The sequence below is a fragment of the Melanerpes formicivorus genome, unplaced genomic scaffold, assembly GCF_026170545.1.
Source record: "Melanerpes formicivorus ecotype bairdi unplaced genomic scaffold, bMelFor1.0.p_v2 SCAF_10, whole genome shotgun sequence".
NCBI lineage: Eukaryota > Metazoa > Chordata > Aves > Piciformes > Picidae > Melanerpes > Melanerpes formicivorus.
Genome location: NW_027142362.1, coordinates 16672426 through 16700406, shown reverse-complemented (window position 1 = coordinate 16700406; position 27981 = coordinate 16672426). Strand labels below are relative to the sequence as shown.

The 27981-nt window shown below is 39.5% G+C and overlaps 2 protein-coding genes across 11 annotated transcripts in view; one reads left to right on the top strand and one right to left on the bottom strand.

Moving 5' to 3' along the window:
* The window catches only part of RNF111 (ring finger protein 111), a 55959-nt gene extending 55781 nt beyond the window's left edge, over positions 1 to 178 (bottom strand). For 2 of the 5 annotated variants that reach the window (XM_068143939.1, XM_068143940.1), the window contains exon 1: positions 88 to 176. In XM_068143939.1, coding sequence (XP_068000040.1) covers positions 88 to 137 — 50 coding nt within the window. In that variant the 5' untranslated portion in view covers positions 138 to 176. Of the gene's footprint in view, positions 1 to 87 lie in introns of all 5 variants that reach the window. The other 3 variants (XM_068143941.1, XM_068143942.1, XM_068143945.1) reach the window with 2 other exon arrangements.
* On the top strand, positions 129 to 27981 carry SLTM (SAFB like transcription modulator). 6 transcript variants are annotated; one of them, XM_068143937.1, is made up of 21 exons: positions 129 to 430; positions 1188 to 1275; positions 11654 to 11718; positions 11982 to 12167; positions 12455 to 12502; positions 13343 to 13370; positions 14773 to 15187; positions 15745 to 15794; positions 17729 to 17847; positions 19456 to 19605; positions 19699 to 19808; positions 19901 to 20061; positions 20404 to 20495; positions 20719 to 20882; positions 21687 to 21861; positions 22420 to 22544; positions 23552 to 23719; positions 24271 to 24585; positions 25039 to 25177; positions 26821 to 26975; positions 27313 to 27981. In XM_068143937.1, the coding sequence occupies exons 1-21, from the start codon at positions 236 to 238 to the stop codon at positions 27419 to 27421; spliced, it is 3057 nt and encodes a 1018-aa protein (XP_068000038.1). In that variant the 5' UTR covers positions 129 to 235; the 3' UTR covers positions 27422 to 27981. The 6 variants fall into 6 exon arrangements, with proteins under 6 accessions (XP_068000038.1, XP_068000037.1, XP_068000034.1 ...); XM_068143936.1 differs by having other exon boundaries at positions 14719 to 15187; XM_068143933.1 differs by having other exon boundaries at positions 14719 to 15187; positions 25027 to 25177.

The window sequence follows — 27981 nt, the reverse complement described above, 5'->3', positions numbered from 1 at the left end:
CCCAAACCATGCGAAGCCATGATCCCTCCTTCCTGGGCGGGCTCCCCGAGACCGAAGCGCAGCCCAGCAACCCCGCCCGCAGCCAACCTCTCGCGGGGAGGTCCCGGGACCAGGTAAGCCGTAGCACGCCTGCGCATACTTCCAGGTCGGCCGCGGACTCCATCCGGGTACTCGGCGGCCTGGCCGGGCGGGGGGGTTCATTGTGCGTGCAGCTGCCGCGCTCAGTCGTTCTAAAATGGCCGCCGCCGCCTCGTCTCCTGCTGCCGCGGGGGCTCCGGCGGCAGTCACCGCTCCGGCGGTGGTGGCGCTGCCCCTCACTGAGAGTAAGAAAATTACCGACCTGCGGGTCATCGATCTCAAGTCGGAACTGAAACGGCGCAACCTGGACATCACCGGGGTGAAGACTGTGCTCATATCCCGGCTCAAGCAGGTGAGAGGCCGGTACAGGCCGCGGGGGCTGGCCCAACCTAGCCCAGCTCGACCGGCCGAGGGGCCTGGCTCGGCGTCGCTGGCTGCCTGGCTCCAGGGGCGGGGCCCTTGTGGCCCCAGCGGCTGCCCCCCGGTGTGGGGGGGCGGGACGTCTTCCTCTGTCGCCGCCGGTGTTGGGGTGAGGGTCTGCCGTGACCGGGCAGCCCCGGTAGCAATGCGTGGCCCCGGTAGGGTGGCACGCCCCTCTGGGCCACCGGAGTGGGGGACGGGGGCCGGACCGGGCTGGGCTAGGCTTGGTGTCCTGTTGGTGGAGTTCTCCCCGCGGCCTTCCTTCCTGCCTGCCTACCTGCCCGCCGCACCGGGTGCTGGAGCTCTTCGGGCGGCCGCCGGGAAGAGCTCCGGGGCTGGTTGTTGCTGTAGGGTTTCTGTGCTTGTCTTCCTCTTGTTTTTGTACTGCCCTTAATGTTATCATGAATGTCGTAGTGGCCTTCTAATGTTGTTTCCAAAGAAAAATGTGCTGATCCTTGATAAGCTTAACTTTGAAAATGTTACTTTAATAGCTTAAACACCTGTCGTTTTCACTAGCGTACCCTCTCTCTCTCTCCTTCAGCTGTAAGTGAAAGATTCAACCCAAAGTGTTTTATACGCTATTTTTAAGATAGAAAACAAATCTGTTTGGTTCATTGACTTTTGCTGAAGTCATATTGTCTAACTTCCCACTGAAATCTGTTGTAATTCTATTTTTTTCTCTTATTTAGGCTATTGAAGAGGAAGGAGGCGATCCAGATAATATTGAAATAACTGTTTCAGCTGATACACCCACCAAGAAACCAACGAAAGGCAAAGGTTGTGATCTATTGGTTATATTCTTAGGCAGTTTTTCTTGCATATAGCATATTAGAGGAGGAGTGTAGTTTGGAAACAGTTGTGGTGTCACTGTTTATGACTTCTGTCATGCAAAATGTCATTTGCTTACTCATCTATTTTCAGGCAATGTATAGGGATGCTGGATATATATGGAAAATGGGTGGGTTAGGAAATGTGTTAAGTGGTAGTGGCTTGCAGATCTTGGAGACTTCTGCCATGTGCGCTGAGGCTGTGTAGACAATTTGAGAGATTTTTGGAGTATGCTTTGTTAACAGATCCTGAACGTGGAGTGTTACAGGTGCAAAGTGGATATAGAAAGTGCTGCATGGCTCTGGTGCTGGGGTGTGTATCTGTGTAGTGCCCAAGAGTATCTGTGGCAAGAGCAAAGGAAGAACTAAGAGATTGTTCAGCCATGAGAAGGTACTGGACTAGGCTAGTGATGAGTGTATGGTAATATGTGGTAGGGGGTCACTGCATGGAGTTAATTGTTGTGTAGGTTTATTAGTATACTTATTACTGAAGAGAGGGTTTATAAATATGAATTACCTGACTGGGCTCTGAAGGCTTACTGTGAAATGTCTAATTAAGAAATTTTAGTTTTTTCTGTTGTAGAAGATAACTGTTTAGATTCTATACCAGTCTGGTTGGCAGTGATTGTGTTGGCTGTTTTCTCTTGCAAAAGTGCTTTGTGAGTTTGGGTTCTGAGGGATTTTTGTTTTCTGTTGTTGTGGGCACATCTGTAATGAAGTCATAGAGGGAAAGGAAGTCCGTGTTTTATGCATAGCACGTATGTTCAATGAAGAATAGTAAGAATGTTAATGAGTGGGCTGTAGATACCTGTTTTGGAAATGATCAGTGTTATGCCTCTGTCACTTTTCTTAGAAGTGGTTATTCCTGGTGCTGTGGAAAGGGAATAATAAAATCAATTTGTTTAGAAGGCTTTTTACATACTGGAAAAGTGAAAGGAAATAAACTGTTTAATGATGTGGTGTCGTTATCTGTGACATTACTTTACTTCCTGCTCTGGGAAGGTAACTGATGCTTAAGAAAACTGCATGGAAGCTAAATAAGGGAACACTTCCACAATTTTTCATGTAGAGATTTAAATACTACTTGTTCTGTTCTTAAGAACACTCCTCCTACCTGCTGTTTTTCACCTTCCTTGTCTCCAAACGGTTACCATGATGTCCATAATGTTCTTGAATCAATTTCTTGTTTAGTTATACTGTTTTCCTTCTGCAGAAGTACTTGGGTGATGTTGCTGCCTGAGGCAGGAGTTCAGTAGCTGTTCTCTGCCACCTCTTCTATGTAACTGAATCATAAAGCATACATATGACATGTACATTGTTGGTTAACCTCAGAGTAAAACACAACCTTCATGAAGTTCTTACCTACTCTACACTTTGCAAGCTCAAGCTTTTCCTCATTCCTTTTTGGATTACAAAAATCTTACAAGTACATTTTGTGCCAAGAGTATGTGAGGTTCATGCTGTGTATTTGCCTTACTGTGGAACAAGGAAAACTTACTAATTTGTCTGGGGAAGATCTCTTTCTCTCTCTTTAATTATTTTTTTTTTAAAGTCTTATTGGTTTGCCTCCAACTATAAGCAAGAATATATTAAATTATTCTTTGTATGTGTTAACTGCTGATTCTGATCTCACCTCCCTCACTGGTGCTTTCAGCTGAAATACGTTACTAATAACCAAAAGGTATCCCTCAAAACTTTGAAATACAGCCCTTCAAGAATCCATTCCCTAATATGTTACTGGGAAACTTTTAGAGGCATGTGGAAGATGCATGGCCTCCATCTGAATTCAGTAGGAATTCATTTAAAATTAACTATCTTGACCCTCCTTGTGTGGGGAGGGGCTCTTTGCTATGAATAGTCTTGCTGCCTTTACTGATTTTGCCTTTTGTTAATGCATGCCCCCCCCCCAGCCTCCAGCTTCAGACTAGTACTAATGGATCTTCAATTATTTTACTGCTGTTTGGTGGTAAAATTAACAGTGCTACTAGTCCTATAGTTGTTTGTTGTTTTTTTAATCCCCATACTATTATGGTTGTAGAAAAGAGAGTAGGAATATTAGGTATTCACATATGAAGAAAACACAGCCTCAGAAAAGGCCACAGTGTGGGAGTAATGGATAAACCTCCTCATAGAAGCTAGAGAAGTGGGTGGGAAGGAGGGAGGAAGGTTTCCCTTCCAAAAAATCATGAACTGTGTCTGATGGCACTTCATTGTAGATCTGAATGTCTTTGTAGCCAGGCTTACTGAAACTCTTGAGGTCCATGGAGAAAGTGGGATGTCTAACTCACTAGCACTGTCTGTTAGAAGAACTTGATTTGGAATATTAATGCAGGCTGAATAGACAGGAAATAGTGTGTGTGAGTGATATATTTGTTTCCCCTATTCTTGCTTTTTTCTGTGTATACTGATGAAAATGAAGACTAATAGGAATGAGGCTAAAAGTGGGACTTAAATTCCTAGAATAGGCTTTTGTAATGGCCTGATCAATTGATTCATCAACTAAGTAGGTACTGCATTTTTTAATTATTTGTTTTTGCTGATCTATAACAAGCTGTTGAAGATGATAATACAAAGCCAACTTGCTATGGGATGAGAAAGTAGCATCTGCAGATTACTGTGTGTAGAAGAATAAAACCTTGATGAAACGGCTTTGAATGTAGACCATCTTCCCCTTTTAAAGTAAACAGCAGCTTGCCAGTGTCCAATACCAAGTTCCACAGCGTTAGATACTGTATGACGATGGAGTCATTTAAAATAGGGCATCTACTGACTTGCCCAAAATTGAGATAATGTGGAGAGCGCCATGTGATCTTCCTTGTGAAAGTATATAATTCCAGGATTTTGCATCACAACTTTAGAATCCTTCTGCAAGCATTCTTTACTTCCAACAAGACTCTCTGCTCAATCCCTTAGGCAGCTTGTCAAAATCTAAAGCTTTTGTCAGAAGCCGATTTAATGAAATATTTGGGGTGCAGAAGAACTGCAGAACAGCTAATCAGAGGAGAGGTATACAGGTGAGGTCAGTTGGTTTTGCCAGTTATTTTGAAAGCTTTAAGTTGGAACAAAGACCAGCGCTCCATCTTTTTAGCCTCAGCTGTGCCTCTCCGCCCTGGAATTTCGTAGGCAGGGACAAACTTCTGTTTTTGTAAAAAGATGGCAATTTTTGGAAAAGGCTGGTCTTTTAAAGACTGAACATTGTGCTGCTTGTTCTGCTATCTGAAGGAAATTACTGCTAGCATGAAACTTTCTCCAAGTGTTTCTCATGTGAACATTCCTCTGCAGTATTTACACGCAAAAAGAGTGTAGCATATTGATACATTGTAACTTGGTGATTGAAAATCACTTTTCCTGCCAAATTTTGGAATTAGTGTGGATGAAAATCATTTTAGGTTTACCAATTTTAACACAGAGTATTAATGTGGTCAAACATGCTTAATTGCTGGTCTTCACGTTTCTGAAGCCAGTTGGATACCTCTTAATTTGTCTTAAGTACCCTTCTAGTTTCCAACAGAATTTCCTGTTTGACAATATGGTTTCTTAGACCAGATGCTGACAACTGACAGTAGCTGGCTTGCACTATTGCCCAAATACTTTTGACTCCTTTATTAAAACCCTCTATTACTTGGAGGTTTTTATTGTGGGTTTTTTGGGGTTGTTAGTTTGTTTTATAAAGTTGTATATTGCTGGCCTTCAAAAGGGGAGCAGAGAGGGGGACGTAATGTGTTAATGATGTCATCTGTCCTTCAGTAATATTATAACTATATTAACAAAATGTGAACTCATTGTGTCATTTTTGTAGTCATTAACATCTGTAACAATAGTTCTGTGATTTGAATTTTTGAAACACTGTGCTATGCAGTGAGCTTGTCCCTAAGTCAGTTTTCCTGCCCAGTGAATCACTCAACTGCACTGAAAATAGATGTCTCACGGCTATGTTACATACATGACATGATCTGTGAGGTACAAGTACCTTGATTTAAATCTTGAAGAACCTCAGTTTTCTATTTTTCCCATGTACTTTTTTTTTCAGAATGAATTTTCTAAATATTCTTCCTGAGCAGCTTTGACCTTCTTTTAAAAATTCTTTAACTTCTGTTAAGGCAAGCAGGAAGCTTCTTTGTTGTTTCTATGCAGTAGCTGCTTCCTTTGATCTACTTTGCAGTTGCTGAATAAAATAGTAAAGATTGAAAAGAGACTTCTCCAAATGTTCTTGGTGATGCGTGTGTGCCCTTGCACACGCTATTGCATGTCTAATTAAACCTCTTAATGTTCTGAGGCATGTTTTAATTGACTCACAAAGTAGGTTGTAAAATTCTGTTATTATTTCTAGGTATCCATCCAGTGGTGCTCAGTCAATTTATCCTTTCAAACTTCAAAGTATTACTGTCAAGATAAACCCAACTGTAGAGTCCCTACTCCTTCTCAAATGTTTTACCCAAGATATTATATGGAAATGAATACATTCTCCTCTTTTGAGGAGAGATGCACATAAATTATTTGTAGAGAACATTCATTTTAAATGAGACTTCCTTCTTGAATGTTGATGAGTAGATGTATAGAAAAGAATCTTTCTCTGAAGGGAGAGAATTAATGAGCTGAAATACCTGAACTCAGTATTGATTATAGAAATGTAAGATATCGTAAATTATAATTACCACTAGAAATATTTTCACATGCAGACTGAACCTTAGAAACACTTTGCATACATGGGCCCAATATTAGAATGTAGATTTAATTTTTTAAAGTTATGATAGATCATGCCTTATTGAAGCCAAACTGTACAATCTGTAGGTGTGCCTTCCATGTGCCATCAGATAGGAAGAAGTTATGTTGGCAAATACTTCCTAAATGATTTTAAGTGAGTGGTGTCTTTAATGAGCTGCATTAGAAAGTGTTATGAATGTTTGTGTGATTACAAATGATGGCAAATACTATGAGCTAGTTGGTCACAGAGTATCTTACTTTGTGAAGTGCATCCTTTCTAAAAACCATTCAGGACTAAGGTATTCTGCAGACACTATAGAAGACTTAAGTGTTCTTGTTGCCCTATGACACTGTTTAAGAATACAGAAATGTAACTGGATAATTTGATACTGTTGTGGTAAATGAGGCTATTCAAATTGCAGATTTCTTAACCAAACAATACTGTAGAGAGTTTATTCCATTGTAAACATTTTCTTTCTCCTTCCTCCTTTTTGCCTCCTGTTTTACATGAATGTTTACCATCGATTGTGACAGTGCCCTGCTAGGGGGCAGGGGTGTTGCAGGAATACCAGAAGAAATGCAAATGCTAATTCTTCCAAAGTTTTATGCTGAGTATCATAGTATCAGTCAGGGTTGGAAAGGACCACAAGGATCATCTAGTTCCAACCCCCCTGCCATGGGCAGGGACACCCCACACTAGATCAGGCTGGCCAGAGCCTCATCCAGCCTGGTCTTAAACATCTCCAGGGATGGGGCCTCAACCACCTTCCTGGACAACCCATTCCAGGGCTTCACCACTCTCATGGTGAAGAACTTCCTCCCCACATCCAGCCTGAATCTCCCCGCCTCCAGCGTCATTCCATTCCCCCTAGTCCTATCACTACCTGAGATCCTGAGCAGTCCCTCCCCAGCCTTCCTGTAGGCCCCCTTCAGATACTGGAAGGCCACAATTAGGTCACCTCGGAGCCTTCTCTTCTGCAGACTGAACAGCCCCAACTCCTTCAGTCTGTCCTCATAGGAGAGGTGCTCAAGGAGTGTATCGCTCTACTTCTTCATGAGATGCAGATGTCCAGTTTGTTCAAGGATTGTCAAAAACACCCTCTTCTATAATTTTGTTTACATTCAGGTAGCCTGAATTCTTCATGTTGGGGACCATAAATAGGTAGAACAAACTTATGCTACTGTAGGCTTTGTAAATCAAGTGAAAGATAAACCTGCATAATGTTAAACCAACATTTTAAGGGTATTCTAAATCTACTAACTTCTAAGGAGATTAATCATTCTCTATGTAAAAAATCTGTTGCAATTTTGTGGTGTGTAGCAATTGCCATTTCCAGAAAAGAGATTGAGCATGGCTTATAAAGGTGTGTCATCATTCCAAGGTGAATTAGTATTTGTGTCGTCAGGCACCCAGATTCATGGTGTGTGCTGTTACATTACTGACATTTTCAATAAGTGCTTCATGGATAAACTTGTAGAGAAATTCTATTAAGTGTTGGCAACTTGTAAAGACAGTCCAGCTGTTCTGACTGTGATTTTTAGCATACCTTTTCATCCCAGTTATTTTGCCTGAAGTGATACCAGTTCACAGAAATAGTATCTGAAAGGTGTTTGTTACAGCTTGTTACCATTTTGTTATGTGAAACTATGACCCATGTATGTGGATGAGTACCAGTGTAGAAAAGCTTTGAATTTTGGGGGATGCTAGCTTTTTGGCAAGTTACTGTACAAACATCTAAAAACTATCTGTATCAGAACCTTGAAGTGCCAGTTTTGAGCAATATTGAGTCTAACCAGATCAAAGTAATCTAAAACACAGAGCTAAGAGGGAAAGCAAACTTCCTACCACTTTCTGACTTCAAGCTGGAAAGTGAAGGTCATTGTTTAATTCTCTTTATGCCTTCAAATACTTCTTGTATTCAGAGTAAATGGGACTTACTGCAAAGAAAGAGTGAAGAAACAAACATGAATGAATTACTAATGAAGTAACAAAAACATATATTCATGTCTGGCTCAATCTAGCAGCCAGCAAAAGATACGGACAGCTTTATTACTGAGAGGTATAACTTTGTCTCCATGAGAACATGTCAGTAAAGTACAGTTCTTCAGCTGCTATTGCAGAATGTTGGAAGTAACTTGAGGTTACTTTGTCCATTTTTTTTTTCCTGTTCCCTCTAAAGGCTAGGTTCTAGTTCACCTGCCACTATTCTCAGGCAACACAAGTGAATTTACATAGCTTTCATGGTAGTATATGCTAGAGAGTTGCTAAATCTTTCTAGCATCTGCTGTGTTGGCATGTCTCTGTATTCTTAGCTGGATATGGGATGAAGAAAAATTTGGTCTTAAAGGTTTAACACAGTAGAGAACTGAAATATGAGTAAAACACAAAGTGATTGGATGTATGTGGAAGTCCTTGCTGCTTCTCACTGCTTTTATGGAAGGTATTCATAGAATGGTTTGGTTTGGAAGGTCATAAAGTTCCAACCCCGCTGCCATGGGCAAGGACACCCTTCACTAGACCAGGTTGCTCAAGGCCTCATTCAACCTGGCTTTGGAACACTTCTAGGAAGGGGGCCATCCACAACCTCCCTGAACAGCCTGTTCCAATGTCTCACCACCCTCACAGTTTTTTTTGATGCAGCCCAAGATAAGGATGGACTGCTGGGCTGCAAGTGCATATTGCCAGCTCATGTTGAGTTTATCATCAGCTGACACCTCCAAGTCCTTCTCCTTGATACTTCTCTTGAGCCACTCCTCACCCAGCCTATATTTGTGCTTGGGATTGCCCCAATGTGGATGTAGGCCTTGTTGAACTTCATGAGGTTGGCTTGGCCTCATCTCTCAAGCCTGTCCGGGTCCCTCTGGATGGCATCCCTTCCTTCCAGTGTGTCAACTGGACCACACAGCTTGGTGTCATCCACAAACTTGCTGAGGGTACACTCAATCCCACTGTCCATATTGCTGATAAAGGCGTTAAACGGCACTGGTCCCAGTATTCGCCCCTGAGGGACACCACTTGTCACTGGTCTCCATTTGGACATTGAGCCATTGACTGAAACTCTGAGTACAGCCATCCAGCCAATTCCTTATCCAGCAAGTGCTCCACCCCTCAAGTCCATACTTTTCCAATTTGGTGGTCAGGATGTCATGTGGGACAGTATCAAATGCTTTGCACAAGTTCAGGTAAATTACATTAGTTGCTCTTCCCTTATACACTGGTGCTGCAGCTCACATCATAGAAAGCCACCAGGTTCATCAGGCAGGATTTTCCCTAGTGAAGCCATGTTGGTTAATGCCAAGCACCTTGTCTTCATTTTCTGTATACTTTAGCAAGGCCTTCAGGACGATCTGCTCCATGATCTTGCCAGGTGCAGAGGTGAGACTGGCTGCCCTATAGCTTTTGGGGTCTTCCTTCTTTCCCTTTTTGGAGATGGGGGTTGTGTTTCCTCTTTTCCAGTCAGCAGAGACTTCACCAGATGGCCATCACTTTTTTCAAACCTGATGGCAATTTCATCTACCAGTTCCTTCAGGACCTCAAGATGGATCTTGTCAGGCCTCATGGAATTGTGCACCTTCAGCTTCTTTAGGTGGTCTTGAACCTGCTCTTTGCATACAATGGGCAGATCTTCCTTTTCCCACTCCCTATCTGTGTTTTGGCAAGCTTGGGCAGTGCAGCTAGAGCCCTTACCAGTGAACACAGGTGAAGTAATCACTGAGCACCTCAGCCTTCTCCATATCTGTGGTGACCAGGTCTCCATTCTCCTGTTGGAGAGGCCCTGCATATTCCCTAGCTGCCTTTTTGTCCCTGATGTCCTTTCTTATGTCCCTAGTCAAGTTTAACTCGATGATCCTCGAGGTCCTTTCCAACCTAAGTTATACTGTGATACTGTAACTCTGTTTGTGCTTTTGCTTTTCTAACTTGATCCCTGGCTGCATGGGCAACTCATGGCCTGTTCTATATGTGGCTGTAGATTCTGTCACAGAATTCTAAACAGTAATAAAGAATTTGGGTTAGTCCTGCTTTCAGGCATCAGCTTTCATGCATATCAAAACCTGTCCTTCTCAGTGCAAGTTCATTCTCTCTCTAAGGAAAGCTAGCTTCCCTACCTATACCTGTGCTGCTGGCTTCTTGTACAAGTCAGCTGTGTTACAAATATAAACCAGGAATATTTTGGTTGTTTTAAATGAAGTAAAATCAGTGGCAAGATTTGCATTTAGATCTGAATATTTAGGTCTTGTGTTTGGAATCATAGAAATAACTTCTGTCATGTGTCTTCTACTGGAGACTAGTGTATGCCTGAATGCAAAACAGCAATATGCTGTATATAGGAGTACTGTCAGAGTGCCACCTTTTAGTGAAATGGGTGAAACCAGCTGGAATCTAAGTAAAACCAAAACAGTAGTCTCCCTTCTTGCTTTGTAGTTGGGCAGTTTCCAGCCTTGAAATTAAATTTCAAAGTGTATATGAAAGTCATGGGAAATTAATTGCTGAAAAAAATTGACTATTGCAGGCAGCAAAAATGTCCATAATTGTGTCAAACTTCAGCTTATGTTTTTTTCCTATTCCTTTTAATTATCTATAGAATTGATTTAGCCAGTCATTACCAGATGAAGGGATGAGGCAAGATACGATGTCAAAAAATAAAGCATTAAATGCTGATTGTGACTGCTGTCTCATATATATCTGGAAGTGATGCTGAGTTTCAGCAGAAGATAGTAAAGCCACTTCCTAACAGAACTGCTTTTGTACCCTGAGCTGCTGAAGACCATCACATAGGCTAATCTTTGACAGAATGAATCAGAGAGACAGAGCACTCTATAAAGGGTGTGTTTGTGTGAAGATATTTATATCTAGTGTTCTTCAGTCTTGTTTCTGCAGATGATTAAGGAAATGTAATGGGTTCTGAATGGGACTGTTTAGTCACATCTCCACAAAGCTATTTGCTGGAAGGACAGAATTCTTCAGTGGAACGTGCTCTTAGTATGGTAAAGAATATGTAAAAAACCCCAAGTGCTTTACCAGACTCAGTTCTGCTAATTGTTCCCTCTAGTGATGAAAAGCACTGATAAAGGTGTTTTAGAGAGGCTTGCAGTTGCCATACTTGTGAATGTTCAAAAAGCTAGATAAAATGCTAAGCAAAACCTGATCATATTTGGAATGTAGCTCTACTTTTCAGCAGAAGGTTGGGTGAACTGGGTGACCTGTAGAGGTCTCTTCTAACCTAAATTGCTCAGTGATGCTAATTATTGTATAAAGCCAGGCCTTTCCAAAGGCTTAAGTCATGAAGTCTAGTTAACTCCAGTAATTCTATAGATGTACAGTTTAATGTTCTCCTGAATTCCACTATTACTGAGAGTAGAAGGATTGGTATTAAAATCCATAAACTAGATGTAACCTCCTGTTTATGCAACAGCACTGATATCTGCCCCGCCCTGGCTTGCTCAGCTGACACTTTTTCTCCTCACCTTCAAACTACTAGGTTTTTGGGAGGATTATATTATAGCGAACAGTTCTGATCAACTAGAGCATATGGAGAATAATAAAGGCTCAACACACAATCAGTATTTAAAGCAAGTGTACTCTACATGGCAGCTCTAGTCATTAGTGTATCCTGTCATTTCAGGTAAAAAGCAGGAAGCTGATGAATTAACTGGTGATGCTTCCGTTGAGGAGGATTCCTTTGTCAAGGTAATAAAAGTATGTACCCTTTCTTTTTTTTTCACCTTATATTTAGTATTAATGTTGTGTTAAATTATGTGGAAATTTGGAGTATTGTTTTTACTGTGTTCACAGCTGTGTTGCCTCAATGTGTGAAGGTGTAGAGTTTTAAAAAAACATGCTATAAATCTCTATTATGGATGTGATGCAGAAACAGTGATTCTAGCAGTGATTCTTTCAGAATATAACTAGTATCCTTAGTTATGTTAAATATTTGTTGTTCACACCAAAAGGAAAGTGAATTGGAGACTCATGATGCAAGTGATCAAGATGGAAATGATGAATTAAAAGACATTAAAGAACCTGTTGAAGATGAAAACTTGAATTCTAAAGAACTACCCTCTGCAGAAAAGAAAAGATACCACAACCCAGAGCCAGCAGAGACAACAGAAGATGCAGAAAAGGATTCTGAAAATCAGGTACTTTGTATTTCACATGCATTTTTATTAGCAAAATGTACATTTCTCTTAGTATGCTTGTATTATTAGGAGGTCAGAACAAGCTACTGGTCCTTTCCCCTGGTAACTGTAGAGACATACATAATCTGAACTGAAAGATAAGTCATGAGAACTGATTAATGCTCACCTTATTGAGTGTATATCCACTAACTAAAATGTTTTATGAGTTGAATGCATCTCTTGATGCTCTGAATGTTTAAGTGCCTGTCAAACATTTTGTTGAGCAAGACCTTTTTATGTTCTCATAGGATAATGAAGGGCAAGACCTAGAAGACTACACTTTTCCAGCTGTCCATGTAAGTTCCAAATCAGTTCTTTTAAGGTGATTTTCATGTCTGTTCTGTTGGAAATAATCACTTTAGACTGTTGTTTTGTTCCAGCACACATCTTAGAGTCAGTAAAGGTAACCAGTATGAGAAGCTTTCATTCATACTTTTTTATAATGCAGCTAATCCAAATGCTAACATAGTATATACATACAGACAGGAGTTAAAATTCCTGTTTTAATGTAGAAAATTGCTTTTTGTCGAGGTTTGTGGAGGGAGCGGGGTGGTCAGTGTTTGGGGTTGTTTCTTTGTGGTGGTTGTTAATACTAACATCTGTAGCATCTTGAAGTTCAGAAATTGATTCTGAATGACACAGAATTAACAGAATTAATGTTTGAAAAGGGATGTCTCATATAGCATGTCTTGCTCAGTGAGGCTAGTGATAAATAAGTAAATACCCGTTAAAATCAGTTTCATTTTTAAGTACTTAGTGGAGTTTCTGACTTCTGCCCTACATTTCTAAAGCTTATCACATACTGCTCATGTTTCACTGAAGGCAGTAATTAGCAGTGTGACATCCATTTGAAGGCTTTAGCAAGACATGGGACAGTTTAGAAATATCCTGTTAAGGGTAGGGGTAGAAAATAGTTACATGCTCCATCCAAATGCAAGCTGCAGGTGTTACAGATGGATTTTCTGTATTTGATAATGGAGATGCCCAGGCTTGGTTTCTAGATCATCTTTTTCTTGAAAGTAGTTTTCAGTTTGTTAATTTGTTTTCATACAATAGAGATTCTGGGGAAAACATTAACTGTTCTGCTTGAAGTTTAAAATTAGAGGACATTTAGTCTTGGCTTCCTTTTCTTGCAGGATGGTGAAGATGAAGAAAATGAGAAAGGTATGTTTAAAGTTTAATAGAGTTAAGACATCTTTGGTCTGGTAGAGAAGGCAACATTCTCTTGAAACATCCAATCTCTTTTCTAATATTAGGCTTGTCTCCAATACTAAGTATCAGTTGTCTCCTCAGCACCTGGAATCACTGCAGTCAGTGGGTTTATTTAACTCCTAAGAGTAATTTTACTCTTAAGAGTTATTACAGTCCTTAATCAGTTACTGTGGTGGATGTATAATGCAGTTGTAATACTATGATTCTTAATTTAAAAAAACATAGTATTCAAGGAGTCTGATTTTAATGTACGGTAAGTCTTGATGCAGAAGCTTCCAACTTGCACTGCAGTAACTGATGCTTAATGGAGTGAAATGATACACCCTTACACTGAGCTTAAGCACCCAACAAGTGTATGGACCATGATATGCTTGGCTGATTGTCACTTAGAAATACCACTTGTATATGGGATGGTAAAACAAGTATTTGGCAACCCGTGGAGTGGCTACCTTTTTTTGAGCTGTGCTCATTAGCGAAACTATAGAAGGAATGTAACGGATTTGGGCAAATAGACTTCCTGGACAGAAGTCTTAAGGATTCTACATATTGTGGACTAGAAAGGATGTGGAACACCATCACTTTACACAGGATGGAATAAACACATTACTGAAGTTACAGGATAAAACTTCAGATTCCATGTTTACGAGGGACCATATGGCTGAAGTGCCTCATCTGCACAAATCCAAGAACATGATTGGAGATGCCTGTGGGACTGAGACGGAAAATCTGTCTGGTGGATGAAGACTGAGAACCGGCCATCTACGAACTCTAGATTAAAGCTCGCTCCTACGTGTTCTGCAGCAGCCTTGTACACCTAACTTCACTACCAAACAACTGCTTGGAAAGGAAAAGTAAATGAGAACACTAGAGTGGAAGACTGGCTGAAATTCTCCAAGACTGTAATTCTTTCGGATTTGGGAAGAAGTCCTAGAACCTGGAAGATTCAAAGACAGCTTAAATCAAACTGTGAGCGTCCAAAGCACCTCTTTTCTTCTGGAACGCTACATCCTAAACTGGAAAAATGGATACTTGCTATGAAGAACGGGTACCTCCAGGATGGAACCGTATTCTCCCTCCTAATGTTTTGGTATTTGTCCCTAGAAAATGTTTTGCCATGAAGAATAAGTGATCCTGGGTAAAGGATTTATATTTGTGTTAATACACCTTGTGTTTTTTTTTTCTAACCTTCCATCAGTGCTAATAACTGGCTTTGTATTTTCTAGGTCCTATTCTAGCTGATGCATATGAAATTGTTTAAACTTCTTGTTTTGCCATATTTATTCCTGTTAAATCCTCTTAGATAAAGCAGGTTCTGGTGATGGTACACAAGAAGTATCTAAACCTCTTCCTTCAGAAGAAAGCCTAGCTGAGGCTGATCACACGGCTCACGAAGAGATGGAAGCTAACACCTCTGTGAAAGAAGCTGAGGATGATAACATATCGGTTACAATCCAGGCTGAAGATGCCATCACTCTGGATTTTGATGGTGATGACCTCCTAGAAACAGGTAAAAATGTGAAAATTACAGATTCTGAAGCAAGTAAGCCAAAGGATGGGCAGGATACCATTTCACAGAGCCTGGAGAAGGAAAGCAAGGACTATGAGATGACTGAGAACCATAAAGATGGTAAGAAGGAAGACTGCGTGAAGGGTGATCCCATCAAGAAGGAAGCCAGAGAAGGTTCAAAGAAAGCAGAATCTGGAGACAAAGAAAAGGATACTTTGAAGAAAGGTCCCTCGTCTACTGGGGCCTCTGGTCAAGCAAAGAGGTTTGTTTTTCTATGTCAGTTCTTTTCGATACTGAGTACCAGCATTCAATAAGATCACTCTACATTAAGGGGGTAGCAGCAAGAATCTTATAATTAGTATCCTATGCTCCTGCCTGTAGTTCTTTTTGACCGCCATAAGTTACCTTTAAAAATTCAAGATCTTCGTATAGACACTATGTCCTACTGATTGCATTGTCGAATTGTCAGCATTTGTTTATTTTTTGTTTTTCAAATTGACGATTTTTTTTTTAAATGTCCTTGTGATGATGGTAATGAACAGCTATCAGTTCTAAGAACACAAAATGAAGTCAAGTCCCCGTCCTGAAATCTGGAGAAGAGTGCCATATATCCACTGAATAGAGTTGTCAGAAAATCTAGATCTTCAGGCATCTTGGGGAAAATCAGTGCAAGAATCCATAAGGGAATCATTTGTTCAAATACACAGTCTAGCCCTTTTTATTTTTTGAAATGTTAACTTGTCTACTAGTAGTATTAACTGCAACACATACAAATTCTGTATTTTCAATTTTCTTCTGATTTCTAATTTGCTTCTCTAGCTCTGCTAAGGAATCTAAAGAAAGCAAGACAACATCCAAGGATGATAAAGGTAACTATTACAAATTAGGGTAGTGTTATCTTCAACTGAACACTTTCCTGTTTAAAAATTGCTTGGTACGTACTAAACCAGCATATATAATTGAACTTTCCATCTGTAGGATGTTATGCTAGGGGTACAGTAGTCATTAGCTATGTATCTTTTTTGTTTCTCCTTGTGCCAGTGTCCTCATAAGATCAAAAATACTTTAAATATTCAACAAAAGTATATTTTCCTATTTCAAAGTACTTCTGGGAGCAAGTTCCACTTAAAGCTTCCCAAGTCTTTTGATAAGATGTAATTTTCAGATAAGGAGGCTGTGACTTACAGTGGTTTGGGTTGCTGTTATACACAGAATAAGCCAAAAAATAATTGCAAATACTTAAATGTAGTGCAAATGATTTTTTTTGGTCTTATTTTAATTCTAGCTCATTTTTAAATAAGTCAAAATCTCAACCAAGTGTAACAGTTGAGAAATTAGCTAGCAAAACTGCACTCATGGCTGTTCCTTAAAGTTTGACCTACTACTCAGCCTTGGAGTTTCCATCTGTTACCATAAAACCCTGTATTATGATTACAAATTCATGTAGTGGAGCTCAAGAGCATGTTAAGGTCACCAGTTATGCTGATGCTTCATTGTTGAACAAATGCATTTGTATAAACTCATGTGTCTCTTTATTTTGCCTACCAGCTCTGCCAAAAAACGTTGTTTATCACTGATGAATGAATGGAATGTTAACTGATAAATTACTTTGTAAGGAGGAATTTTTGAGACAGACATAATTCAGTCTTCTGTAGATACATCTCTTTTTATGATAGCTGTATGTTCACAGTGAAATTACATATAGAGCAAATCTGCTTTCATGTAGCGTGTATGATAACTGCAATAGTAACTGTTGAAAAGCTGTCTTATAATACATAGCCAAAGCCTGTGTAGCGGCTCTTCAGTGATACTTAATGACATTCTAAGTGCCTCATGGTAAATCCTGGATAATCAGTAGATTTCTAGTTTGACAATAACTGCAGTTTGTTACATTTTGCTCTTATGTAATCTTGATGCACTGAAAAAAAGAAAACTACCATTTTTCCTCAAAGTGGTTAAATTACCTTTTAAAACACTGCATACCACCAGATTTTTTAACTGTTCAGGTGGAGATCCAGTTCTGGTCTTGCCTGCCTGACTGGCTACATGCCAGCATACTCAAAAGCAGTTCATGCATTTAGCAGCAAACAACAGCAAGCTGAAATAAATAAGACTAAAAGATACTGGGAATAAGACTGCATGAATCTCTTGAGTTCTTAGTTCTGTGTTGAAAAAATAATATTTAGGGGAGGGGGCAGGGGAGAAGCAGGTTGGCATTTAAAGCTTCTCTTCAGTGTTTTTCTTAATATATGGGAAATGTTTTTGGTGAGTTGTATCACATTCTACATCCAGCAGTATTTTTACAAATCTGCTCTGGATGAAGGGCAGACAGTTGAAAAAGCTGTGGAAATTGACCATATTATTCTGGAGTCTAGGATTAACTAAGTTTCCTCTATTTACCTTTGTGTTATCTTTTTGGTAAAGAGAACACAGTAAAGATGTACCAACGAAGAAAAATATGTTGAATGCTAAACAAAATTTCTTGGATGGAAATTACTCATGAGAGCCAGAAGTTGAAGCTTAATGTACATACCCATGCCTTTAACAAAGAATGGTATGATTTTTCTAGCTCTGTCATTTGGGTATGAGTTAGGCAAGCTGTTGGTCTCAATCCATGGGTAAATGAATGAAATCTTACAGCATATATTCTTTTTATGTAGAAGTCTTTTCAAGAAAGGTAACCGGATAAACAGTTACTTAAAGGTAACAGACTAAGTTTTTCCTTTCAGCTACAGTATAGCTCAATGTTCATGGTAACTTTTTTCTCCTTAATTTTTTGGCTGTTTTGTAAAACTTGTTTCAGGAAGCACAAGCAGTGTTAGTGGTAGCAGTGGAAGTTCAACTAGAAACCTGTGGGTTAGCGGACTGTCTTCCAACACAAAAGCTGCTGACTTGAAAAATCTCTTTGGCAAATATGGAAAGGTACTTTGTGAAGTGTGATAACGTGTGGTGTGTGTGTCAGTTCTGCCTCTTCTATCACTTACAGAAATTGAGTCATAAGTCTGAGATTGTCTAACCAGTGTCATCTAAAAAAAAACAAACCAGTATTTTCAGCCTCTGAAGTAAGAGTGAATGCTTTCAGGAGGAACCTTATGTTAATTTTAACAGAAATTTTTCTTCCTGTTGAGGTAAGATAGATGCAAAAGAAATGTCACAAATATGACTGGTTGGGACTGGCTTCCAAAAGCTTTTAAAATTAATTGATTATGTGTGTGTTCTTTTGCAGCAGCTGTATTGCACCATGAGTGTAAAATAATCTGCTAACCAGGAAAACTGTAGTATAAACAGTCCTTTATAGAACTTGCTGCTTTGAGAGACTGTTTTTAGACTGTGTTCTGAGGGTTATGAATGCAAAAAAAAAAAAAAAGAATAAGGAAATGTGACAGTTGAAGTCTGTTCTTTTAGGGACTCTTGTAATGACAATCTTTTGTTTTTTCCAGGCTACTTAAACTAAGTCTGTTTTCCTGGATTTTGGTTTCATTTACCATGCAAATTCTGCAGAACAGTGCAGAACCCATATAAGCTTGGCAGTCTTCAGAAAAGAGTCTTTATTGCAGTTCTCATTTTTTCAAAGCACTAGCTGATAACTATGTGATTTCATGGTGTTTGTATAAGCCTGTGCAGTTACATTATTATTTCTTGGGAACTAGCTAAAATCTTAGTTTTGTGAATATCAAGTGTGTCTACTAATTATGGGATATCTGTTCTTTCTTATTAATTCAGTAGGTAATTTTATTTGATGCCTTCACAAGTGTTGAAACCTGAGAGTATTATCATGTTAAAACCTCCTATTCTTTGACCCTTTTTACTGTAAAGATACTTGGTCCCTGTGTTTACTCACCTTCCCAGTTTTAAATTATTCAGAAAATATTTTACTTCTAAGTGACTGTACCATTGCAGGCTGTTAGAAAGACAAAACCTCTGAATTAGAGTATGACTACAGCCAGAAGACTGGCTGAGTAGTTAGAGAAATTCTAGCAACTGGAGCAGGAGCACAAAGCTTAATACTTGCTAAAGAAGCAAGTGTCAAAGACCTTTTTGCTAAAGTTGCTTAATTGGCACACTTGCTATGTGCCTTTGACGAACTGGCTCCTTTATCACATTACTGCATAATACTGCTTAAACCTTCCTGCCATTAACTGGCAGCTGCCAACTTCTCTTGGTGGGGTCAGAGATAAACTGTCAAGGTCAGCTCAGTGGTGTTTCTGTGAATGAATTTTGATGGAACCTGTCAAAATAAACATTTAAGTAATGTTCATGAGGTTTTGACTAGTCAAAACAGAATGTAAGCATTAATACGGCTTGATGTGACAATTGCAATACAGTTCTCAAAGCTGCAACTCCCCATGGAATTGGCATAGATTTGCAAACCTAGAGCACCAGTCTTTCTAGTGGAGTGGGGTTTTTGTTGGTGCTGAAGTGACTGTTTGCTTGTGGTTTTATATATTACAGTAAAAATATTATTGGGATACCATCACTTTCTTACTAGAAATGTCTCTCTCAAAACCTAAATTTTACCTGTTTATGTAGGTACTTGGCGCAAAGGTGGTCACAAATGCACGAAGCCCGGGGGCAAAATGTTATGGCATAGTAACAATGTCTTCTAGCACAGAAGTGGCTAGATGTATTGCACACCTTCATCGAACAGAGCTGCACGGACAACAAATTTCTGTGGAGAAAGTAGGTTTAGTAAGATGAAAATGTTTCCAAAAATAGACCCATCTCCTGTAAGAATGTATATTAACCATTTTTAATATTTTTTTAATAATATAGGTGAAAGGTGATCCTTCCAAAAAAGAACTGAAGAAGGAAAGTGATGAGAAATCTGGTTCAAGTAGAAGCACAGGAGATAAGAAGACTACATCAAGTGATAAAGCCAGCAAGTAAGAAATTTCACATACCTTCTGAAGTTGTGAAAATCAATCCCGTAAGTTGAGTTTTCCTCATGGTGTTTGTGTGCTTCTTTCCCAACAAGAACTCCGTCAACCAAAAAAGAAGAAAAGAAATCTGAGAAGTCCGAAAAAAAAGAAAGTAAAGAAGCCAAGAAAACAGAAGGTAAAGATGAGAAGAGTGATAATGGAGCAAGTGGCCCTAATCAAGAATCCAGTAAAAAAACTGAAGAAAAGAAAAGAATAAGTATGCAATATAGCCATGTTTCCTCCTGTTGAATCTGTGTGTCCGACTTGTTTTGGGGGCATGTTCTTACTCTTACTGGAAAAGCAGACAGTTAAACACCTGTTCTTTTTCAGACTTGAGTAACATGCATTACTTTAGAGGTGATGTAAAAGCTTCCATATTTTATATTGCCACTTAGTTAGAGATGTGCTGGTACGCTTCTCCTACCAGTAGCAGTTCGATTTAGAAAAAACACTAAGCAGAGTCTGTAATAGGAAAATGCAGGGAGCTGGCTGTGTGTTTAAAGCATTTTTTCTTTTTTTCTTTTTTTTTTTTTTTTCTTCCATCTCCACTCTTCACTAGGTGGTAAAAGCCCAGGTCAAATTGTAGTTTTAGACCAAACGAAGGGAGACCAAGGCCACACTAGGACATTTAGAAGGGGAAGGTTTGATAAAGTAAGTATTTATAGATTTGATGCAATTCTTACCTGATTTGATACTGCCTTAGAGTTGATATTTTGAGTGAGGAGTCAATAAACTATCACAAACTGTTAAGCTTAGATAGAAGCTTTATTTGCATTAGGATAGCTAAATAGTTAATGATACTTGAATATAGCATCCAGAAATCTCCCTAAATGAATAAGACTGCTGAAATAACCATTGTAATCTCTGTCTGTAGCCGCAGATATTGAGGAACAAAGAGCGTATTATTCCAGATAAAGTGAAATTCAGGGAATACAGAGGTAGAAAGGATATCTTGCCGTTCGAAAAGATGAAGGAGCAGAGATTACGAGAGCACATGGTTCGATTGGAAAGAATACGACGAGCTGTTGAACTCCGAAGGTAGTAATTCAACTTTTTCCCTAAAGGCTATTGTATATATGGTAATTGATCAGATACATTTAGAAATCTAATCAGAATGCATTTTGTCAAGCCTTTTATTCAGATGTTAAAGTCTGGAACTCTACAGTATCTTTATATGAATTAACAGACTACAAGATTTTTGGTTGGCTTTTTAATGGCCATATATATCCACACATAGCTTAGTGTTATGGGAAGCATATCTTAAAAAGCACTACTGCATAGGAGTTTTCTTTTTAAAAAGATGAGTGGTGGTCAGAAATCATGTTTGGGAATTTTGTTTGTTTAAACAGGGAACTGTTGTTTATCTAAATGACAAATGAAGCACGTAGTGTAGCCCTTTAGTCCTTTTATTTATTCTGCTCTTTTCATATGGCCAAAAGTTTGCAAAGGCTAATTAAATGACTTGTATAGTTAGCTAGACATACCTAAACCAAGGAATTCTCAGGAAGCATGAAGCCTAAAGGACAAAATGCCTTTCCTACTTCTTGTACAGGACAAGGCAAAGTGAAGTTGTTAACAGATGACAACATAGAAATAAGAACCCAACATTGGACACATCAGGAATAATGATTCTAGATAGAACTTTTCCCTGCTATATCTTGTTTGCTTAAATGGCTCTATAGAAGAGGTTAAACCCACTTTTGCTACTCAGGGCTCAAAGATCTCCACGACCAAGACTTCTGTAAATAGCTTCCTCTAATTTTTTTATTGTCTATGTCTAAGATGATGATAGCTTCAGATGAGAAAATTTTTCACATGAGTTTCTGCTACCTCTTTCTTCAGGCGAAGAGAAATTGCAGAGAGGGAGCGTCGTGAAAGAGAACGCATACGAATAATGCATGAACGAGAAGAATGCTTGCAGAGAGAAAGGGAACGATTAGAAATTGAAAGGCAAAAACTAGAGAGGGAAAGGATGGAACGGGAGCGTTTGGAAAGAGAGCGTGTTCGTATCGAACAGGTGTGTGTATATTTTGGACTGTACTGCACTACCCTACTCTTCATTCATCTCATAAAATAATTACCTAACTCTTGTGTAACCCACAGCACACAACAGTAATCCTTATCTTGTGTGCTTGACTTGCAAGGAGTTTGATGGCAAATTCTTGCTAGTGGTTTATACAGTGATTGTATTTCTGTCACTAAAAGTGAAGTACAGCAGATCATATTGCCCATACTACTCTTCCATGATTTTACTAGATCTTTCCTAGAGGATGTTACTGCAGTCTTAATGAGATGTGTTTCTGGGCAACAAATACAGTAGCAATACAAGCAATTGCCTGGAGATACTTCTGTCTTAACACCCAGTAGCTTCTCCAGATCTGTTGTCTGCTTCTTAAGAGAAACATTCCTTGTACTCTTTAATTGAAGATGCTATGCAAGTATTAATTATATCAGATAACCTTTTAATATAAAACTACCGGATATAATTTTGTATACTCCCTACCTGTTCTGTAGGTATCTGTACTAAAGAACAGGTTGGTTTGTCGTGTTTATTCACTCTTCCCTTTCATGGTAGGAACGTCGAAAAGAAGCAGAGCGTATTGCTCGTGAAAGGGAGGAACTTCGTCGACAACAGCAGCAACTACGTTATGAACAGGAAAAGAGAAATTCCTTGAAACGTCCCCGTGATGTAGATCATAGGTAATTCTCAAACCATTGGTCTACAGTGCTTAGTAAAAAAGAAACAGCTGCCAGATTTGGTTCAGGCTTTTGTACCTGAAGCAAGTCTTCACAGAAGAACTAGATTTCCGGTGTTTGGTTTTTTAATATCAGATTATGGCAGGCATGAGACATGTGTTATCTGTAAGACAGAATCTTGAAATAAGAGAAGCATCCCATGAATTAATTCATACTGTACAAAAAGCATAATGCAACTGGGTGTGTTTGTGAGAAGAGACAAACCTTAATGGTTGAAATGTCTAGCTTCTACTCAGTGGGCAATTCACAATTCTGGTAAATTCAAGTCAATACGTTGGCTTTTAAATCTTACTGAGGCTGATGCCTGTCATTTGCTATTTGAACCACATGAATTGAACTGTTTTTAATCTTTGTCTGGTTGTAAGAATGGGACAGAGACCTTAGCCATAAAATTGACATATCAGAGGTCCAGTGGAAGATAAAGTCATCATGGTAGATGAAATAGCTGAACACTAATACTTCTTCACCAGAGGAATAAAGACAGCTTCATTTTTCTGTACTGATTATGCACTTCAGTATCTCACATTCTTACAGAGTCTCTATACCTGAATGTTCCCAGTAAGGAAGTCTTCCTAGGAGTCCATTTTCAAGGCAAAAATTTACTGAAGTGATTTATTTTTGTTCATTTTGAGGGGTTTTAATTTTTTTTTTTAACTGCCCAAGATGGTATACTATTACTTAGATTTCATTATATGATTTATTGATATTTTGTCTATTTAATTTGCACTGCAAACAGGGGTGTGGTTTTGTAGGGTGGTTTTTTTTCCCTTCTCTTTATTTCCTCAAACATTCTTGTTCTCTTCTTTTTGGAAGTCTACCTTTTGGTAGTGGTTTTCCAAAGGTCAAACATCTTTAAAACAGATTTAAAATTTAAAACTAATTTCATTTTCTGCTTAAAAGGCCTTGATTTGGAGGTGTAGCTAATGAGGGCTCATTTGTTTTGCTTAAAGGAGAGATGATCCTTACTGGAATGAGAATAAGAAGATGCCTCTTGATACAGATGCACGTTTTAGTCACAGTTCAGATTATAGTCGTCAGCAGAACAGGTTTAATGACTTTGATCACAGAGAGCGGGGCCGATATCCAGAAGGTTCTGTTCCATCCTCATCTTTTGATAGGTAAGTTAAGATCACAGGGCAGACATTTACCTGCCAACACTTCTTTGGATTTCAGTCTTAACTGATCAAAATTTAAAATGCTGCTAAAGGCTTTATACAGTTCTAGTGAAGCAGAATTGAAATCGTGTCCTGAAATTTGTTGTCTTCAGGTCTGGACTTTTGTATAATGGAATCTAACTTGTTTTCCTCTGAGGAGAAAGCTCCTGGACTTTTATGCTGCAGTGAACAAGAATTATGTTTTCTAGCTGACTCGAGGAATCCAGCATTCCCTCTGCTTTATACTAGGCAAAAAGGAGGCCCTACAATTGCTTAAATTTTACAGACCAAAACATGAAAAGATAAATGCATAAAGGAATGCTGAACTGGCTGTAAGAACTTGAGCTCAAAATGACAATTGTAAAAATAAATGTAATTTGGAGTGGGAAGGATCATATAGTGATAAAGATGATGTAATAGAAAGGTGAATAATATTTCTGTATATGCATGCATGTGCAGAGAAGTGGGAAAATGGGGAACCAGCAAATTACTTTTTCCCTACTTTAACAATTCAGGCGAGAACGTTTTGTAAACCAAGGTGAAGCAAAAAAGACTCGCCCAACAGCACGAAGAGAAGAGCCAGGATTTGAGAGATACCCTAAGAACTTCAGTGATTCCAGAAGAAATGAACCACCACAACCACGAAGTGAACTTCGTGATACAGACAGACGAGAAGTGCGAGGAGACAGAGATGAAAGAAGAACGGTGATAATTCATGACAGGCCTGAAATACCTCACGGTCGACATCCAAGAGAGCCTGGTTCAAATCCACCTAGACAAACAAATTGGAAGAGTGAGGGAAGCATAAACACAGACAAACGGGATGGCAGGTATCCAACAAACTAATTAAGGTGCTGATTCTTGTGAAATTTACCCAGAGTAGCAATTCCTCAAGAACGGATGCAAAGCGAGAGCAGACTTGTTCCTCAAGAATGGCAAAGTCACTTTCCAAAAGTATTAGAAAGAGATTGTGCATGTCATCACATAAGCTAAACCTCATATGTAAACTTGATGCTGAACTTGCAGCAGTCTGTTCTTAGTCATGTGTAGCAACATGATTATGAAAGGAGGCCTTTGTGCAAGACTGCAGGTGTAAACAAATGACATGTAGGCTTTAATTATTTAGAGAGCCACATAGATCTAAAAGAATGTTTCTGAAGCTATCTTGCAAGTTCCTAGGAACCTGAAAAACAAAAAGGAATCTTAGGTGTTTACTTGTGTTATGATTTGGTACCAATTCTATTATACTGAAACCAAAATTTTGATAAAAGCAATTTTTGCAGAGGCGAGAGGCCAGATCGATCAGGAAGAGAAGTGTCTGGACACGTGAGAGGTGCACCTCCTGGTAGCCGTAGCAGTGCTTCTGGGTATGGAAGCAGGGAAGGAGAACGAGGTGTGATGGGAGAACGAGGTGGAGGACAAGTGAGTCATCTTTTGTTTGTGTGTATGAATGAGAGCCTGAAAAAAGCAAAACCGTGCTGGAAAAATGGTAGCATCATACAATTCTTTAGCAAGCATTGTGGCTGTTTTCATTGTTTATTTTCAAGGGTTTTTTTTTTGTGGGTGTTTTTAATAACCCAAGAAACTGCAGAAAACAAATGCCATTCTTTGTCCAGCATCTTTCAAGTAGATCAGAGCAATACCTGAGCTGCTGATTAGGCTTTTACCATCCTGTATTTGCAGCTTTTAACCCTACACTGGCTGCTACTTCCAGTGCAATTTGTCACTGCAATCTGGAATGTGCTGAGAGAAAACCCTTTTCTAAGACTTGGGTTTGAAATCCACAAACTGAATTGCTCTATGTTACAAGGTCCTGAAGCATTTAAAGAATAGTATTTCTCTTTCTGTAGCTATATGGAATATGCTTATCAGTGAGTATGAGATAGGGGCAGAATTTGGGAGTAAAGTGATTGTGAGCCCACAGGATGTTAAGAGCTGGAAGGGACCTCCAGAGATCATCTAGTCCAACCCCCACTGCCAGAGCAGGACCACAGAATCTAGCGCAGATCACACAGGAATGTATCAGGATGGGTCTTGAAAGTTTCCAGAGAAGGAGACTCCACAACCTCTCTGGGGAGCTTGCTCACTGCTCTGTGACTCTCACTGTGAAGAAGTTCTTCCGCCTGTTGAGGTGGAACCTCCTGGGCTGTAATTTGTCCATTGCCCTTATTAGGTTCCTCTCTGCCCAGCTCTTCAGTCTAAGTCTCACTGGATGGCCTCACAAATTTCAGGTGTATGAGCCAAGCCTCTCAGTTTGGTATCATCATCAAACTTGCTGAGCAGACACTCTGTCCTCTAATCAGTGTCATTGATGAAGATATCAAACAGGACTGGACCCAGCACTGAGCCCTGGGGGACTCCACTAGGTAGAGCTCTCTCCAGCTGGACTTGGCACCACTGACCACCACTCTTTGGACTCTTTTGTAACCAGTTCCTAATCCATCTCACGGTCTGTTCTTTTATCCCACACTTCCTGAGCTTGATCACAATGATGTTATGGGAGACAGTGTCAAAAGCCATACTAAGGTAGACTACATCCACAGTCTCCCTGAATCTACCCATTAAATTACAACATCATAGAGGGCTATCAGATTAGTCATGCATGATCTCCCCTTGGAAAATCCATGCTGACTACTGCTGATCATCATCTTCTCTTCCAAGTGCCTAGAGGTGACTTCCAGGATGAGCTGCTTCATCATTTTTCCAGGGATGGAGGTGAGGCTGACTGGTCTGTAGTTTCCAGGAGCCTCTTTTTTGCCCCTTTTTGAAGACTGGAGTGACGTTGGCTTTCCTCCAGTCCTTAGGCACCTCACCTGTCTGCCACAACTTTGTAAAAATGATGGAATTTAACTCCCTCCATACTCACAGGTGTTACTGGAAATGAGTTTGGGTTTTATATCTAGAGTTATTTAGAGTTCTTAGGTTAGGTTGGCTGCCTGTGGGCTGAAATCTTACAAGATACTTGACTTATATAATCTGTTATCTTACCTTCCTTGAAAATCTCATTTCCCATTTCTCATTAAATATGCCTTTCATTATGAAAATGGCTGTCACTTTCTTGCTAGCACTACAGTGAGGACAGACACGTCGTCGAACGCCACAGTCGTGAAACTGGACCAAGAAAAGAATGGCATGGACCTAGTTCTCAAGGAAGTGGGTATCATGATACAAGGAGAATGGGGGATGGCCGTGGAGGTGGCATGATGTCTCCACATGCAAGGTACAAACCCCGTTCTTTCCTCTCAATTCCCTACTGAGCTCTGAATGCTTTGGTTGTGCTTAGGAAGTGTAGTAACCTCAGTGCAAGCAACATTGCTTTCTGTGAATGGATGGGTTGCTGCTGCACAACATGCAAACCCATCTTTCCATGATTGCACATGGCTCCAAACTTGTATTGCTAATTCAGCTGAACAGAAGTGAGTGACTTCTTGCGGAGACATAGTTTCAAGTCTCTTTTTAAGACTTACACTTTGATATGAGATGCAGCAGTGTTTTTACCTGTGCAGCAAGAACTCAGATACTTACAGTAACACTTTTTTTAAAACCTTTGTTTCCAGTAACTCTTCACCAATCAATAGAGTTGTACAGATCACAGGCAATTCCATGCAGAGGGGAAGTGGCTCAGGATTTAAGCCATTTAAAGGTGGACCTCCACGAAGATTCTAAGATCTACAGCTGCTTGGTTTCAAGATAACTTATTGAAATCTCTTGTAAACTTTCTCTGATTAAAAACAGGAAATCTTGTCTGGAAGTCCTGGTTAATTTCTTTCTTTTTTTTTAATTTAACATGATTGCTTTCCTCTCAATTTTGGAGGCATTTTAATAGTTACGTTGTAATTTTTGGATAGTTTTTGTGTATCTTCGATAAGCATTTTCCTTGAGGCACTAGAGCTGTGTAAAAAAACCAAATTGGAACCAAACTATTTGTTAATCCTGTATAAAATAAGAGGTTGCAGCTGTGTGCTAGTAGTTTAATTTACCAACATTAGCTCTGTGGTGTCACGCTTCAAAGTTAGCTCCTTCTCACAACATACACAACTCTAGCCTCCATTTGGAAGGTTGTCCAGGTTATGATCTCTGCTTTCTAATTTGTAGAGAGATAAGATTGTTCTTTCATTACTGGGTATTATGTAACCTATTTTTGCAGAAGGTACTGTTACATTGAGTGCATTTATGTGTATTCTTGCAAATGTATTCTTTTGAAATAAACCTTCATATTCTGTATA

What these genes read in the sequence shown, in the direction of transcription:
- SLTM (XM_068143932.1), top strand. Translation starts at nt 236, where the DNA reads ATGGCCGCCGCCGCCTCGTCTCCTGCTGCCGCGGGGGCTCCGGCGGCA. An exon ending in AAAAGGATTCTGAAAATCAG is followed by an intron (nt 12,168 to 12,454) that starts GTACTTTGTATT and finishes ATGTTCTCATAG; the next exon opens with GATAATGAAGGGCAAGACCT. An exon ending in ACACTTTTCCAGCTGTCCAT is followed by an intron (nt 12,503 to 13,342) that starts GTAAGTTCCAAA and finishes CTTTTCTTGCAG; the next exon opens with GATGGTGAAGATGAAGAAAA.